At 47.4% G+C, this 18,408-nt stretch overlaps 2 protein-coding genes across 2 annotated transcripts in view; one reads left to right on the top strand and one right to left on the bottom strand.

The window, feature by feature from the left end:
* The window catches only part of acox3 (acyl-CoA oxidase 3, pristanoyl), a 9,272-nt gene extending 3,890 nt beyond the window's left edge, over positions 1-5,382 (top strand). The window contains exons 7-11 of the mRNA XM_047052074.1: positions 1,119-1,164; positions 1,206-1,469; positions 1,923-1,990; positions 2,132-2,218; positions 4,751-5,382. Of these exons, the coding sequence (XP_046908030.1) occupies positions 1,119-1,164; positions 1,206-1,469; positions 1,923-1,990; positions 2,132-2,218; positions 4,751-4,870 (585 nt within the window). The 3' untranslated portion in view covers positions 4,871-5,382. The remainder of the gene's footprint in view (positions 1-1,118; positions 1,165-1,205; positions 1,470-1,922; positions 1,991-2,131; positions 2,219-4,750) is intronic.
* A 3,849-nt stretch (positions 5,383-9,231) lies between these two features.
* On the bottom strand, positions 9,232-18,182 carry htra3b (HtrA serine peptidase 3b). Its single transcript, XM_047052070.1, has 9 exons — positions 17,261-18,182; positions 14,495-14,594; positions 13,878-14,100; positions 12,136-12,330; positions 11,996-12,028; positions 11,315-11,429; positions 10,885-10,942; positions 10,642-10,737; positions 9,232-10,318 (listed from the first exon to the last, which is right to left on the bottom strand). Exons 1-9 carry the CDS (start codon positions 17,673-17,675, stop codon positions 10,150-10,152), a joined length of 1,404 nt encoding a protein of 467 aa, XP_046908026.1. The 5' UTR covers positions 17,676-18,182; the 3' UTR covers positions 9,232-10,149.
* Between the last annotated feature and the right edge of the window lie 226 nt (positions 18,183-18,408).

Raw genomic sequence — 18,408 nt, 5'->3', positions numbered from 1 at the left:
CCAAGGCAGTGTTCTGTCTCTGTCCTGTCACTGCATGACTACAGACCAAGGCAGTGTTCTGTCTCTGTCCTGTCACTGCTTGACTACAGACCAAGGCAGTGTTCTGTCTCTGTCCTGTCACTGCTTGACTACAGACCAAGGCAGTGTTCTGTCTGTCCTGTCACTGCATGACTACACACCAAGACAGTGTTCTGTCTCTGTCCTGTCACTGCTTGACTACAGGCCAAGGCAGTGTTCTGTCTCTGTCCTGTCACTGCATGACTACAGACCAAGGCAGTGTTCTGTCTCTGTCCTGTCACTGCTTGACTACAGACCAAGGCAGTGTTCTGTCTCTGTCCTGTCACTGCTTGACTACAGGCCAAGGCAGTGTTCTGTCTCTGTCCTGTCACTACATGACTACAGACCAAGGCAGTGTTCTCTCTCTGTCGACATGCACCAACCCAAATCCAACTATCTTCATCGTTCTACTGTCAGCATGTGCCACATGGTACCACACACACACACACACACACACACAAACAGAGGTTGTATTGCCTTGTAACACTGGAAGGTTTATCCTCTATTCCTTTGGGGGACGTCATCTACTCAAAACACACATACGCTCGTGCAAACACACACAAATCGTCATCCTCAATGACCTAATCCTTCACAATGACCCGATCTGGCATACCTCTAGATACTGTTACAGTCACAACACACACAAGCACACGCAATGATGTCACCCAGCCCCTCCACGATGGCCCCAGCCCCAGGCTCAACAGAGGGAGCACGTCTGGGACGTCATCAGCTGAACCACACGTGTGAGTCTGGACAGAACCAGCCAGGCTGGAGAGAGAGCGTGTCCACATCCAACGACACCTGATGTCAACAAGCAGGAACACGCCCTCAACACGCGCTGTTCAGAGCAGTGCGTGTGTGCGTGTATGTGTGTACACGTTTTTTGTGTGTATGTATGTGTGTGTGTTTATATTGGGGGAGGGGGGGAGGGAGGGAAAATGAAGGTGAGAAAAAGCAGAGAGTGTGTTAGAGGAGGGGGATCCCCTTTTAGTTCCTCTCCTTTCTCTCCTGTGGGCTCTCTAAAAGTCTTTCATCTCCTTCCTCCCCTGCTGGCTCCTCAGGAGAAGCCAGGGCTGGACGTCTGTGTTGAAAGAAGTGTTAACGAGGGTGACTCATTCTGCTTGTGAGGTGTGAGTGTGTGAAGTGAGCTGTGTGTGAGACTCTCACATTGTACTCTGTGTGGTTGTCTGCGCGCACGCGTGTGTGTGTGTCTGCGCCCTCATGTGTGTGTGTGCAGGTGTACTACTCCCGCTCTCTGGCCATCGTCTACATCGAGCACACGGTCCTGCAGAGGTTCCACGACCTGACGAGAGACGAGGACACCCCAGCTGACCTCAGACCAGTCCTGCAGCGCCTCTGCTGCCTCTACGGCCTCTGGAGCCTCAACAACCACATGGCCACACTGTACCAGGGTCAGTACTAGCTGTACCAGGGTCAGTCCTTAGCTGTACCAGGGTCAGTCCTTAGCTGTACCAGGGTCAGTTTTTAGCTGTACCAGGGTCAGTTTTTAGCTGTACCAGGGTCAGTCCTTAGCTGTACCAGGGTCAGTCTTTAGCTGTACCAGGGTCAGTCCTTAGCTGTACAAGGGTCAGTCCTTAGCTGTACCAGGGTCAGTCCTTAGCTGTACCAGGGTCAGTTTTTAGCTGTACCAGGGTCAGTCCTTAGCTGTACCAGGGTCAGTCTTTAGCTGTACCAGGGTCAGTCCTTAGCTGTACAAGGGTCAGTCTTTAGCTGTACCAGGGTCAGTCTTTAGCTGTACCAGGGTCAGTCCTTAGCTGTACTGTTTTGAGACTTTTCACGACATGACAGTTGTTTTGATTGTGAATCCTGAACCCTGTTCTCCTGATGCTGCTGTGTTCCTGCAGGTGCTTACGTCTCAGGGAGGGAGCCGGCTGAAACGGTCCAGATGGCCATCCTCACTCTCTGCTCTCTGGTACAGCAGAATCACCACGTTTACTCATTTCTTTAGTTCTCACTTTTTCTCTAGCTTGCTTTTCTTTCTTTCTTTCTTAAATAATATCTCCATCTCTCTTAACTGGACAACACTCCCTTCCCCTCCCCTCTCCTCCCCCAGCTGAAGGATGAGGCTGTGACCCTGGTAGACGCCATCGCCCCCCCGGACTTCATCCTCAACTCCCCCATCGGCAAGGCAGACGGAGAGGTAAGACTGTATAAGCTCCTCCACCCCTACACCCCTCCACTCCTCCACCCCTCCACTCCTCCACCCCTACACTCCTCCACCCCTCCACTCCTCCACCCCTACACTCCCACTCCTCCACCCCTCCACTCCTCCACCCCTACACTCCCACTCCTCCACCTCTCCACTCCTCCACCCCTACACTCCTCCACCCCTACACTCCTCCTCAATCCACTCAGATCTGTCCCAGCCCTTACTAACTAGAAAAATAAGAAAAAAGGCTTTTCGGGGTAACCTTGTTTTGAATCTTAAGCCAGTTAAAGCCCACCCCAGGCGGGTGGAGTTAGCGCGCCTCAGCTCAGGGACTCTCATGTGCGTGTGAACAGGAGGAAATGCCACAGCTTCCACGACACCATATCAAGCCCAACAGCAGAGTGCCTGCAGCACCTGCAGACAGCATGTGCTGCAGACAGTTTTACAGCGGCCCCCCTGTTAAGCTCCACCCCTGTGTGCTTCCCCTACCAGGCTATGGAGGTTCTCTAAGGATGTGTTGTTGCAGATGGTCTCCGACACGCTGGTGCACAAAACAGCTGTTAGTCTTCAGAGAGGGAAAACACTGCATCCTGAATTTACTGTCCAGACAGCCGGACTAACAAAGCACACACTTGGTACACACACACACAGTACACACACACACACACTCAAAGAGGCCTCTTTTCTATCTTTGCTATGTTCCTCCCCTCTCTCTCTCTCTTTTATACACACACATGTAGGCACGCTCTCCCCGCCCTAGTGACCCTGTGCTGGCTGACACAGTTGGGCCGGTCTGGGATCACGTCTGTTTACAGTTTACAGTTAAGGGGAGTCAGATGGCTGAGCGGTGAGGGAGTCGGGCTAGTACTCAGAAGGTTACCGGATCGATTCCCCGCTGTGTCAAATGATGTTGTGTCCTTGGGCAAGGCACTTCACCCTACTTGTCTCGGGGGGAATTTCCCTGTACTTACTGTAAGTCGCTCTGGATAAGAGCGTCTGCTAAATGACTAAATGTAAATGTAAATGTAAATGTACAGTGGGATCACTCTCTCTGTGTTACTGGAAGATGACTGCAGCTTCTGGCTCCTCTCTCTGTGGGTTCCAGTAAGATGCTACACACACACAGACACGCACTGTGAGTGTGTGTGTGGTGTGTGTGTAGGACAACAGTGATGCCCAGTATGTTCAGTGGTCAGCAGGTTGATATTTGCCCCTCGGTGGAGTTAAAGTAATTGAGGGGAGATGAGTAAGACTGAACATGCATCTGTCTCCAGTGAGCTGGTCTCTCTCTCTGTCTGTCTCCAGTCTTCCTCACACACTCTCTCCGGTCTTCTCAACTTTGGCCTTTCAGCGCGAGCCAGAGCCGTAGCTATCGACATCCGTTAGCGACAAACTCCCGGTGAATTTGGGATGGGCCAGATGAGGTCAGGGAGGTGACGCCGGGGCAGGATGCCAGGGTGCCAATAAACCAGTTCTGACGCCTGGCCCTCTTACACAGCCTCGCAGTTCCACAATGAGGCCCCCGGATTCATGGGGGAGTTCTGGAATTTTCCTTAGAAGTTCTGGAATGTTCCTGGAAGGTGGAGGAGGGCTGGGGGGAGTCAAACTGAGGTCTCTAGTCCGGGGACTGGACTCAGAACTGAGGGGAATGAGGGCAAGAGAGACTGTGCGTTTACGACACAGTGTCGTTTGTGTCCATCGTTGTGTGTGCGTGTGAGAGTTGTTCTATGACCCCCCTAACCCTAACCACTACCCCCACCCCCACCACCACCACCTAACCCCCTAACCACCCCCACCACCACAGTGTGATATAGTGTGTGAGTCTGACTTCCAGTAGAGGATATCACTGATGTCAAAGATCTAAAGAGAGTTATTATTCTGGCAACCCAGTTACATAAGTGTGTGTGTGTGTCATGTAGTAACCACTTCAGTTCACTCACTTAGTGTGACGAATAACTGATCCACATTGGAATCGTTTGTGTGTTTAGGTTTAATCTACTTTGAGAAAAACACAGACGTTGTTATTTGTAAATATTGTCCGTAGTCAGCATTACTCAAGCTGCCCAACTCATCATTCATCACAACCGCTTTCCAGAACTTTCATTAACCCAGATTTACTGAAGCCATCAACTCATAAACAGCAACTATGCATGCATCTATCACACTGCTGCTGTGGTCACGTGACCCCATGGAGTCTGGTTGTAATGTGATTAATACTGAAGAGATGTGAGGAGGGTGAGTGACGATGAGGACTGGGTCTAATTACACACACACACACACGCACGCACACACACACAGATGTTTATGTTTATTATGACTTCTTTTCCCATCAAGAACAGACAGTAAAGCTGTGGAGGCCCTAACCTACGTGTTACAGTACACACACACACACACATCCGGTTCTAATGTGTACCAGTGATTAGTCAGACTGTTAGGTAGTGGACTGGAGGGGTTTGCTAGATCAGACACACACACACACACACCTCCCACCTCTAACACATCTTGTTGATCTCTGTGTTCCAGCTGTACAAGAACTTGTGGTCCACCGTGATGCAGGGGAACAAGGTTCTAGAACGTCCGTCCTGGTGGAAAGAGTTCTGTTCCGACAAGCCGGAGGTGGGTTCTCTCCGGGCCAAGCTCTAGAACTCTGGAACTTTGTGAGCTCTGGGTTCTGTGAAGGTCAGAGGTCAACAGGAAGTCAATCAGCCGTCTCAAATTCCACCATTTAATATCACTGTTCCATAGGACGAAAATAATTGGAATGTTAATTTTGGAATCGCTGCTTTTAAAGGGAAGTTCTGGATTGTATTGTGTTTATCATAGAACAAGATCAAGCATCAGTGCTGAATATCAATATTCTAATACATGTTATATCTTATTCAGTGGAAATGATCTATTCTAACATTGCAATATGTTGCTTTTAAATTCACATTCTGCCTGATGTTGTCATTAATTATATTAATTCATGAATTTACTTGTGATATATTAGACACGGTTTGCTAAGTTGAATTGCCAAATAAAGCCATGGAGGGCTAATGTTTAATATAGGCCTGTTAATACCACTTAACTTTGATGATAAGGACTGGGAAAATCTTGCAGAATATTTGTAAAATATTGAAATGAAATAAAAGGATTTTTACTTGTGTAATTACATATATTGGCTCATGTGGAATAATTTGATAATGTATTTTTAGGAACGTTGGTCCAGCAGTTACTAATTAGTCTATGGTCAAGCACATCAGCAATTACATTTGATTTGAGCTCCGCAACCTCTCAGTATTCTTAAATCTTTTCTCGTACGTTGTTTTTATATTCTCATTATGTCAAAATGAACACTGGACATTCCAATCAAAATTGAATTACATCTTTCTCTAAACACACATCTAAAAACTGCCGCACGTCGTTTTCTTGTCGTTCCAGTTCTGTAAAATCCGAAACCCATGCCAGACTTCTAAATGTAACCATCGGCGAGGTCCATGGATCTATGTTTATCCAACTAGTGGCTCCAAGGTTACAAACCCCTTGAATTTTCTTTTGACCCAGTTTGGGAGTTCATCTGCTTTCGTGTCACTGTTAGTTTATCTTGTCTGGAAAGAAAACATGCATTTTTCAACTCAAACCCCTCCTGTTCTCCCCTGGATCAGTCAACTAGGACATACTTTCCTATATTTGGTTGCAGATCATGTTTGTCCTACTTGAAGAGTTGACCTAATCTCAAAGAAAGGGGTACATTTTCCATGTTTTGTTAAAAGGTTTAGCCAAAATATTTCACTAAGACAATCTCTTGAAACGATCGTTTGAACAAAAACATCTTCGTAAGGCATGTGGATCACTGGAGAGGGAGGGCGTCATTGAGTATAAACACTTCACTCTTGTTCCTACATGATAGTTGGATCTTATTTGGCTTCTAGTGGAAACATTTTCAAAGTGATTAATGATCAACGAACGCTGCTGCCTGTAGGAAGGGAGATTTCCTACAGTAAACGTTTCTACTTAAGCAATCCACTCTCTTTGACAGTGCGACGTCAACATATCAATCACAGCAGATAGCTAAATACGGCAAACTGAACGATAAAATAACAGAGTGCTGTGAAATCTATATTAGGCCTACTTAACTACAGGGCCAGTTACTTTTTGACGTTTTTCCTCTAAGAACGAGGACAGACCCGAGAGGTTCAGGACATCTTGGGCAGTATCTTATGTTGAGGGTGTTGTTTTCATTCGCTCCCCCTCCTCCTCCTCCTCCTCCTCCTCCTCCTCCTCCTCCTCCTCCTCCTCCTCCTCCTCCTCCTCCTCCCTTCTTCATGTCTGGTCCATCACTCTTCCTCTCCTTCTCCACCCTCCCTCTTTCTCCCCCTCCTCCTCCTCCTCCTCCTTCTTTATGTCTGGTCCATCACTCTTCCTCTCCTTCTCCACCCTCCCTCTTTCTCCCCCTCCTCCTCCTCCTCCTCCTTCTTCATGTCTGGTCCATCACTCTTCCTCTCCTTCTCCACCCTCCCTCTTTCTCCCCCTCTCTCCCTCTGACTCCTTGTCGGTTTTCATCACTCTCTATTATTTTATTTTTTCTCATTTCCTCTTTCTCGCTCGCTCTCTCTCTCTCTCTCTCTCTCTCTCTCTCTCTCTCTCTCTCTCTCTCTCTCTATTGATGCATTGTGCTCTTTGGGCTGTGTTAATATGGTGTAATCTCCAGCCAACCAGTAAAGTAAATAATAATAAAGGTGTGTTTGAACTCCAATACATTTTTTCACATTTCCTCTCTTTCTCTCTCTCGAATTGGTTTTCCGAAAAAAAGTTTTTAAAGGTTGATAAAATACTTTGGGAGTTAAGAAAGGTTGGAAAAAGAAAAATGTGTTGGAAGGTTGATAAAACATTTTAGAAAAAGTTCATAAAAAAGTTTAAATCATTGATGAGTACTTGATGAGGACTGTGTGACACTGTGTGTCATTACTGAACTGAGACTGTGAAAGGGTGACTTATAGAACTTTCTAAAACTGGTTGTTCCCATCCTTGATTGTGATTGGCTATATCGCGTTCCATGCCGTTGTAAAATCCAGCATAACCTCACAGGTTGTCCTCATAACATTCTTTAACACTCCATATTACTGCGCATCGAATATTTCAAATGGAAAAAGACGGCAAAGATGTCCATCTGGCTGTTGCGTGGCAACGATTTATATAGGAACTATACTTTGTAGTAGCGGAAGAATGACGGTTTATTATTAAACTATTTTGTTTCTAATTGTTTTTATTAATGAAACCATATCAAATATTTGTAGTAACAGTTTTAGAAAAGCAATAAGCCCCGCGAGTCCGTGGTTTACGCTGATTTTAGAACAGGTAAGGGGGTTTTCGGCACTCCGCTTCGCGTCGTGCCTAACTACTCCCCTTACCTGTTCTAAAATCAGCGTAAACCACGGCCTCTTGGGGCTTATTGCTTAAGTATGTTCTCCCCTCAGCAAGTCTGGGAGCTCAACATCGTGGCATGTGGGAGGTGTGTGTGTGAGCAGCTTGCCTTGTGAACAGACAGCTTCTAAATCACTGACACCGAAAGGCGGCCATCTTGAAACCATCAGGCTTCTCTGCCAAACCCCAACAGGAAGTGAGACTGGAAGGCTGTTATCAAGGCCCTCTGTCTCCAGCTGTCGTCACAGCAACCACATCAGCAGTAATGCCGGGTGGAACTACAGAACAGGCTACTCAGCAGAAAAAGATCTGGCTCATTTTAAATGTTCAGGACCAGACATCAGCAATATGGTGAAATGCATGATGGGACTGCTCAAACTGAACCCTGGATGTCTTCAACGCTTGAGTTTTTCCTCCTTTACTTTACCTTCTTTTTGCAAATGTGTCGTGTGACCCCACTGTAACTGCTTAATAAAAGAGTTAAACTCCAAAACTATTGTTTGGGGTAGTTATATCATCCCTTCACACTAATCCAGACACGTTTTCTTATTTGGAGTCCTCACAAACCCGGTACCACAGAGGTCACCACATATGACCAGCAGCAGCCTTCAGACACAACCCTGACAGTTAGCAGGCTTGTGCCAGTCACCCTGGCAACATCGATTACAAGCTAATACCTTAACGTTATCGTCGGTGATGGGTTTCACTCAGGGGAGAGGGCGTTCGACTGCATACCTAGAGGCTGACGTTTTAGATGCCTTTCCACACTCCTCCACATGACCTTGGATAAAAGCGCCTTCTAAGTGAAAAACATTGTATTTGTAAGAAAGGAGGATAGGCTATTCAGTGTTTATGAAGAGACATCAGAAGAAAGGAGGATAGGCTATTCAGTGTTTATGAAGAGACATCAGAAGAAAGGAGGATAGGCTATTCAGTGTTTATGAAGGGACATCAGAAGAAAGGAGGATAGGCTATTCAGTGTTTATGAAGAGACATCAGAAGAAAGGAGGATAGGCTATTCAGTGTTTATGAAGGGACATCAGAAGAAAGGAGGATAGGCTATTCAGTGTTTCTGAAGGGACATCAGAAGAATCATTTTTCTAGAAGTGTTTTAGAGGTTAAGCAGGTTTTTTTTTTTACAGCAGCTTCAGTCTGTTCTAAATCTAGGTCTGTTTCTGTGTCATTTCCAGACTAAATTATCCCCTCCATGCATTCCACCCAGACAACCTCCTGTAAATTAGAAATACATTTACGACCAGCAACCAGGCGGAGAAAAACGATAAAGCTATTTTAAACCCCTTAGAATAACATCTTTAACTCCTCACGGCTGATTAGAGAGAAAGAAAGACGCAGTTTCTCAATTGGTTGATTTCTTTGCATGTGCTCCCTCAGGGGTCATTGGAAAACTTGGAAAGTTCCAGAATGTTTACTGCTTGTCTGGCGGGTATTTCATGCTGGAGACAAACTCCAAATTGTGGGTCCGCAGAACAAGTCTGCAGTGGTGGAGTTATAAACTTCAGATTAACGAGTGAGTAGTTATTAACGGAGGAAATACTTAAGAGGCATTTAACGACAGAGGCATTTAACAACTTGACACGCCATTACAAGTTTATAAAATGTTTATTTTTGCAACAAAAAAATTAGAAACAATCCTGTATAAAATCTTTCTCTCGAGGTATAGCCTTGGTGACGACCCCAGATACTGCATGTAAACATGAGGTTCTGATAAATCATGATAAGCGATCGATTGATAAAAGCAGTGTTTTGAAAAAGCCAATCCAAATTGCCGTCTAGCAGCAAGGTGATGCAGATAAGCATGCTCAGCGGAACAAGATCGTTTGGTTCCTCGCGTCTTTTAACACAGAACTAAGCAGGGAACAGCGTTCACATTTGGTCACGGTGTTGTCACGGTGTTGTCACTGTGTTGTCACGGTGTTGTCACAGTGTTGTCACGGTGTTGTCACGGTGTTGTCACTGTGTTGTTGTGTGGTCTCCGGCGGTGACAGCGTTTGGATGAAAAAGATAAAATGGCTGATCTCCCCACACTACACTCTCACGGTAGAGACATCAACATTGAGCTGCAGGCTAAACTTTGTCTAAACAAGGTTGTCATCCTTTGGGAGAATTGGAAAACATCTCAAGAACATGGTTTGTATACGGTACACCCTTTAGATAGGAACAACAACAATGTAAACAGAAAAAACAAACGATGGAATGAGTCTCATGTCACAGGGCGATTTAAACAGTCGGCCCTCGGAGATTCCAGAATGTTCCACGAGGGTCATCCGAAGGTCTTTCACAGCCTTGAGGTCAGAACAAAACAGTTTTATTTATTTGTCGTCCCATCGGTTCTGGTGTCAACGTTCCTCTCAAAGAAAGAACTGGGATCAGCTCCTCCCTCCAGACTCCCAACCAACAGGTCAATTGACCCCAAACCAGCATCCACCGCAGTGTTGACAGGGTCTCTCTCTCTCCTCTCTCTCTCTTTGGCCTCACAGGCCTCGCCTCCGTCGTCGCGGTTACTGCATGATGACGTCGGGCTGGATGTTGAAGAGCAGGTCGTCGTTGCCGCGGCGAACCTCCAGCAGCAGCGCGGCCTCCTGCAGCAGAGCTTCCTGCAGCTCGGCCGTGCTCAGCAGGGGGCGGCCGTTCAGCTTCACGATGATGTCACCATCATGGATACCACCTCTGAGAGGGGGGGGGAGGGAGAAAAAGATTAATACATCAGAATAACTATTTTAACTTTTTCATAGAGAGAACCAAAGAGAGAGAGAGAGATAGTGACAGAGAGATTGCGAGAGACAGACAGAGAGAGACAGACAGAGAGACAGACAGAGAGAGACAGACAGAGAGACAGAGAGAGACAGAGAGAGAGAGAGAGAGAGAGAGAGAGAGAGAGAGAGAGACAGAGAGAGAGAGAGAGAGAGAGAGATAGAGAGAGAGAGAGAGACAGAGAGAGAGAGAGAGAGAGAGAGAGAGAGAGAGAGAGAGAGAGAGAGAGAGAGACATACTTCTGGGCGGGGGAGTGAGGCACCACTTCGTGGACGTAGATGCCGCTGCTGACATCTGGAAAGTCTGGATTCTGCTGCTTCAGCTCCTCCACCAGCCTACACACACACACACAAACACACACCACACACACACACCACATCACACACACCACACACATGGGTACAGTTAGACATATAGCAGATAAAGTACAGTAGAGATATCTACCAAAGTTGAGTTGTTTCTGGAGGCCCAGAGAGACTCACGCCTGTGTGATGGTGAGCATCCGGATCCCAATGAACCTCTTCTTCAGGGACCTGACCTCTGGAAGAGACACACACACGTCACACACACATCTGACACACACACACACACACAGGGACCTGACCTCTGGAAGAGACACACACACGTCACACACACATCTGACACACACACACACACACAGGGACCTGACCTCTGGAAGAGACACACACACGTCACACACACATCTGACACACACACACACACACAGGGACCTGACCTCTGGAAGAGACACACACACGTCACACACACATCTGACACACACACACACACACACACAGGGACCTGACCTCTGGAAGAGACACACACACGTCACACACACATCTGACACACACACACACACACACACAGGGACCTGACCTCTGGAAGAGACACACACACGTCACACACACGCACCTTTGGTGTGTTTGTCCTGGGACTCGTTGAGGAAGCGTGTGATCCTGTCGGAGGGGATGGCGAATGAGATTCCTGCCGCCACCTTCAGAGTGTTGATACCTATCACCTCCCCATCCTGCACACACACACGTACACACACACACACGTACACACACACACACACACACACACACATGTTTAGGGGCATTTAGTGGCTTGTGGCATAACTCAACATCCTAGTTCAGTATTACAGTACATATTATATACTGTATGTGTTAGGGTAGATATTAGATGTATGTATGTGTTAGGGTAGACACTAGATACCGTATGTGTTAGGGTAGATATTAGATACTTTATGTGTTAGGGTAGATATTAGATACTGTATGTGTTAGGGTAGACACTAGATACTGTATGTGTTAGGGTAGATATTAGATACTGTATGTGTTAGGGTAGATATTAGATACTGTATGTGTTAGGGTAGACACTAGATACTGTATCTGTTAGGGTAGATACTAGATACTGTTTGTGTTAGGGCAGACACTAGATACTGTATGTGTTAGGGTAGATATTAGATACTGTATATGTTAGGGTAGACACTAGATACTGTATGTGTTAGGGTAGATATTAGATGTATGTATGTGTTAGGGTAGATATTAGATGTATGTATGTGTTAGGGTAGATATTAGATGTATGTATTATTACCAAGTTAACCAGTGGGCCTCCGGAGTTTCCGTACTGTAACAAGATTAAGAACAGTCAGTCATCCAATCATCAGACAGTGTGTGTGTTTCTGTGTGTGTGTTTCAGTGTAGCTGTGTATGGGAGTGTGTGTGCTCCCTTACGTTGATGATGGCATCAGTCTGGACGTAGTCCATGTCTGAGTCTCTGATTCCCAGCTCCTTCCCGTCCCTCTGAGCCGTGCTCACGATCCCCGTGGTAACCGTGTTCTGGAGCGCGAACGGGCTGCCGATGGCAACCACAAACTCCCCCGGTCTCAGGTCGGCAGAGTGACCTAGCAACAGCACCTGTAGCTTTTTCTGTTTAAGGGATGGAGGGATGATAGGAGAGAGACAGGTACATGGAGGAGAGAAGGGGTTGGGAGAGGGAGAGAGAGAATAGAAGGTAGCAGGGAGGAGAGAGGGGGATGGGAGAGAGACATGGGGGAGGCATGTGGATAGAATGAAAGTGGATTGGGGGGAAAAGGGAGAGAGAGAAGGGAGGGAGGGGGAGAGAGAGAGAGAATGGAGGGAGGGAGAGAGAGAGAGAAGGGAGAGAGAGAGAATGGAGGGAGGGAGGAAGAGAGAGAGAGAGAGAGAGAGAGAGAGAGAGAGAGAGAGAGAGAGAGAGAGAGAGAGAGAGAGAGAGAGAGAGGGAGGGGAGGGAGGGAGGGAAGGGAGGGAGGGGGAGGGGGAGGGAGAGGGAGAGGGAGAGGGAGAGGGAGAGGGAGAGGGAGAGGGAGAGGGAGAGGGAGAGGGAGAGGGAGAGGGAGAGGGAGAGGGAGAGGGAGAGGGAGGGTAAGTAAAAACATGTGCTTTCGGGACAGATAGTTTGAGGGTGTGTGAGTTACGGTCTGAGGGAGAAACGTTATTACTACATGACACAAGGTGCCGAGTCGTAACGAATCAAGGTGGAGCACTTAGCCATTCTCACGATCAATCCAATATTTAAGCCTGGTAGGATTAAGTTGATGAAAAACTTGCAGAACTATACCCTTCTTAGAATCTCCCTAAATCCCCCCTGTTTACCTACAGTGGTACGGCCTTGTTGTAAACCAAGCACCTGGGGCACAACCATTCAGCCTGTCCCTAGGGGGATATTTGACGGGAACTAAGCCTTATTAATCCTACCATAAACATTACATGACACAAGCTATAAACATTCACAACCTCTGACTAATGCTGATTTATGTTAAAGGAGAATTCCAAGACAATGAAGCCAATAAAGATAGATGTGTTTTTCATGACCAAAAAGCAAAAAGCGAGCTTGATGTAACACAGGTTAGGAATCTGAAGCTGGAAAAATACCAAATTAAATTGTTTAAATTAGGTCCAGGTCCTTTTTCAGTATTTTCCCACAGACTCAATGTCAAGCAGATATTTCCCTCAGCATTTTAGAGAACAATCCAGCTGTTCTTTTATGACCCAGCCCGTAACACTAAGAACACTGTCTTTCTACAGTCTAGAACTTAGAATGTTCTATTAGTCAGCGTACGAGTGTCAACAACATCCTAAGAGTGTCTGTCTTGTTACGTTCAGACAATCATGTCTTTCTCTCTCGACAATGAACAATGGGTCTGTTAGGCAGATGTAGATGAATACCTAAAGATGCAGGGCTGTGTTCATGGCTCTGTGCCAAACATAACACACACACAGCCTGACCTACAGACACACACACATCCTTACCTATAGACACACACACACTCTGACCTATAGACACACACACACACCCTGACCTATAGACACACACACACACACACACACACACACTCTGACCTACAAACACACACACTGACCTACACACACTGACCCCCCCCCAACCCCCTCACACACACACACACACTCTCTCTCTCCCCCACGCTGCTCACCAGCGGGTTGACCTTGATGGTGGCGATGTCGGACTTCTTGTCGATGTCCTTAATGGTGGCCTCGAACACGTCCCCGTTGTGCATCTGCACCTTGAGCTGCTGCTGGCCCGACACGGGGGCGCTGCTGGACACCACGTGGGCGTTGGTGACGATCAGCCCCGTCTCTGACATCACAAAGCCAGACCCGCTGGACAGCGGCACCGTCCGCCCGAACAGAGGGTGCCTGGGGTCGGAGGTCAAAGGTCAAGGGTCGGGAAATGGAGGCACACACCTACACACACCTAGACTCACCTACACACACACCCCTACACACACCTAGACTCACCAACACACACACACCCATACACACACCTACACTCACCTACACACACACACTTACACACACACACCTACACACACACACACCTCTACACACACACACCTACACAAACCGAGACTCACCTACACACACCTACACCTACACACATCTACACACTCACACTTACACACACCTACACACAGCTACACACACCTACACACACACACCTCTACACACACACTTACACACAGCTACACACACCTACACACACACACCTCTACACACACACTTACACACAGCTACACACACCTAGACTTACTTGAGGAAGAGTTCGATGTGCACCACGGCAGGAGCGATCTTCTCCACCACGTCGGCGATGAAGTTGAACCTGTACCTGGGACTGCTGGGCTGTGGAGTACCTACACTGGCAGGAAGAATGACTCGTGTTAGCGACTCTGCTACTCTCTGACTCGTGTTAGCGACTCTGCTACTCTCTGACTCGTGTTAGCGACTCTGCTACTCTCTGACTCGTGTTAGCAACTCTGCTACTCTCTGACTCGTGTTAGCGACTCTGCTACTCTCTGACTCGTGTTAGCGACTCTGCTACTCTCTGACTCGTGTTAGCAACTCTGCTACTCTCTGCAGCAGCAGCATGTCTTGCATTCTTATTCATTTAGCAGAGGCTTTGGTCTAAAAACAGCCTTAGTGTGGTGAGCTGTCCTGGCCTCCGCCCCAGCCTCCGCCCCACCCCAGCCTCTGCCCCAGCCTCACCAGGGCCTTGGCATGGTGCAGCTTGTAAACTAGAATAATTACCGGAGGGTTATTTAAGAAACACAGCCATACTGGAGTAACCGCGGCAACCTAGTGAGGAGCCCTCTGCCAACAGTAACCATGGTGATGGCAGATAGCATCTGCGCAAGGTCAACAGAATCTCAAGTGTTTGAATACCGGTGGTTTCAAATACTTAAGGTGGGCTTCTTTTAGCTCGCTTAGATAAACAGTGGACACTGTGTCCCTCCACCTGGTGTGTCCTTTTTACAACAGCTGAGTTACAACAGCTGCCCGAGTTTACGTTTCAAATGCACCCAGAGTCTCAATAAGGATGTTCTGCCAACCTAAATAGGAGGTTCATGATGTCGGGTGACATCTTTTCAAACACAGAACTGCGGGGCACATGTAGACGGTAACCGGAGGGTGCATCCCTCTTCCTCTTTGTCCTTCTCCTCATCCCTCCAGAGGAGGACTGGGAGAATTTCCGAACCAGCATGAGCTGAGGGGGGGGGAACAGCCCTGGGTTCTGCCACGCCACCCGTCCTTCGAACCGTCCGCAAACCAGCCGAACTTGGCACAGCGAAGTCCGCAAAAGTGCAATGTAAGGGATTCACCACGACACGCTGTCTGACCAAGATATTGGCCCCCGGCCTTTTCAGTCCATTAACCGAATCGTCAGCACAGCCAGGCGATGGCACAATCCTGGCAACGGACGTGGAAACCCAGCTGGATCGGTAGATCTCAGTGGTCGTGTGGTGGTGTTGAACATTTCGATAATAATACCTTAGCCTGGACTGTGCCGCAGGACAGAGTCTGATGCAGTTCTGCTGTCTAGGAGCCAGTGATGCCAGCTTGGAGGGTGAAGATGTGTCTTGGAAAATGTGGGTTTGGACCAAAAGACTATTAGTAGGTTGTCTTGGCTGGCGTTTGTTGAGACTAATATAAAAAAAATGTTCAGGGTTCAATCCTTCTTTAAACAGTGAAGATCAACGGGGTTTTGAAGCGACAGGGAATAAAAGGTGTTTGTTCTCAAGGCAAAGCAGACTCGTCTAGACACATGTCATGGTCACCCAAAGACTCACAACCCAGACAGGAAGTCTCTATTGGGAACAATGAGATATTTTAGTAGAGTAATTGGTCGATTAGGAGTCCTGTTAGAAGTCTCCTTGAGTTCACCACGCTTGGCTTGCCACAATGACAGGATGAGGGTCGGTCAGGGGTGTCTAATGAGGCTAGTTCATCAGTCATCCGAACAGCCTCAGTCCCTCCCTCCCCTATCACAAAAACCACCAGGGTTGAAAGAACTGGACTTCTGATGTGGTTCATCGTGGAATTTGCCATATGCTACTTTTTTGTAAAGAAACTTTTTTGGGGGGGGGGGGAACCTGCAAATAAACCCATTGAACTCCAGTTGCTGGTCTTGCTGGGTGACAAGGTCATGTGACAAGGTCATGTGCTTCTCAACACGAAGTTCCACAACCCCCTTGATCCTAGTCAGGCAGGGCCAACTAGGTATACCATGACTTTGTGCTTCCTGTTTCCTGTTTCAGACCTCCAGTGGGGTTCGGCTGGTATGTGATAACTGTACCAGAGGTTCCTTCTACTGTGAGAGACAGCTTCTGCTACGCTCATCAGTGTAAAACTGCGTCCACGTATAAAAAAAAGAAGAAAAAAAGGAAAACAGCCCTGGTTTACCCCCTTTCCATCACATCTCTTCCTCCTTCTCCCCCCGTCTCCCCCCTTCTCCCTGAAAAGATAGTATTTTGTTTTTCTCCCACATTAATCCCAGAGACTTGTATAACATTGTGGCTTGTGTTTACAGTATCCGTGTGTTTACAACAGCCTTCCTCCTCCTTTAACGTGCCGTTAGGAAGGCTCGCGCAATGTGGTGTGAGGTCATGATATAACGACAGAATGTTTTTGAGGGGGGAAACTATTATGGTGTGTTCATTTCCCCTGACCCATTTTAAGAGGAGTTCTGTAAAGGGAGAAGAAAACAAACTCCTCCTCTGCCGGGACAGTTGGGCTGCATACAACCAGACAGGATGTGCTAATAAAGACGCGCAAGGGAGAACTCAGTTTAACACGTTGGTTTAACAAAAACACTACTACAATGTACACTCGTTCTTTAGGACGCAGCTGAATCTGTCTTGTTACTAACAGACCCCTTTAACACGTTCTGTCCCACGGTCAGTCACAGTCCAGGTCATAGCACTTAAACTGAATCCGCTTAAGTCTGTTTGGAGTTTGACTGAACGTACAGTTTGCATCGCTAACACGTTAGTTATTTATTTTTAATAAACAAATGACTTACCTATGCTGGTGTCACACGGGCCTTTCTGGGTCTGGGTGATAGCGGGTTGTCCTTGCTGCAGATATTTCCGGCTGGTAGCCTTCAGCTGGCAGACGTTACCGTAGGTCTTCCCGTCGCTGCCGCAGACTTTGTAACCCAGTTTGCACTGGCAGAAGCCTTTGGAGAGACGCTTCCCCGCCGGGTTCTTGCATTCAAGACCGTCGCCGCAGGGAAGGTCGTCTTTGCGCCCGCACGGGTCATTTTCTCCCTGCGCACAAACCAAACAACAGTTGCAGCGGTCTGGGACGTAACCACTCGGGCAGCTTGGGCTTGGGCACTTACTAACGTCGCACCGCGCTGAGCATTTCGTTTTCGCTTCTGCTTTGACGCGCTGCGCGGTGTAGAGCACAACGGTGGCGAAGAGTAAGATTTGCATTGTGATCGAAATCAAAACGAATCTTTGGAACAAAAAATGATCAACTAGGCCAATAAAGAAAATGGGAAAATAGATTTACATGGAAATCATGTTAGTCATAAAACAGACATTGGTAGCGATGATGCGACGCTCCAAACTTTTACGCATCACTTTCCAGATAGCAATTTACATTTGCAGGATATGCGTCTGTTAGTTCTTCGAGACTGGGAGACGGTTTGGCTCACGCGCAGTATTTCCTTTGTCTAGATCACAAAATAAATGAGAGTCGGACAACTAAACACAAAACATCCCAAATCCGCGCATAACAGTGCGTCCAAAGCGCTCCCAGTAACTGAAAGTTAGTTGCAATAATTCTGACACATCTTCACCAGCAATGTGCATCTGAACAGCCGAGGCAGAGTCTCGTTCTGTCTCCGGTTTGAACAAACATCCAGACATTATCGGCCGTTTGTTTGGGTCGGCCCCCAAATCAGCGGAATCGTGGAGGAGGAGACCTGGCATCGTCCTCCAAGCGGGGATTGTGCTGCAGGCCTTCCTCCTTCATCATCATCATCATCATCAGCATATCATCTTTGGATCGCTATTCATCTTTTCAATACATATACCCAATACATGAGCTGCATCTTGGGAAAACAGACAGCCCAACAGGGGCCTAAATTCAACTGACACGGTATCCATCCCCGTCACCACAATCCCAGTTTACCAGGGATTCGGATGCAATTAACTGTGTCTT

This window comes from Hypomesus transpacificus, unplaced genomic scaffold (assembly GCF_021917145.1).
Source record: "Hypomesus transpacificus isolate Combined female unplaced genomic scaffold, fHypTra1 scaffold_199, whole genome shotgun sequence".
NCBI classification, from domain to species: Eukaryota; Metazoa; Chordata; class Actinopteri; order Osmeriformes; family Osmeridae; genus Hypomesus; species Hypomesus transpacificus.
The sequence above is the reverse complement of the archived record's forward strand: the minus strand, read 5'-3'. Positions and strand labels throughout refer to the sequence as shown.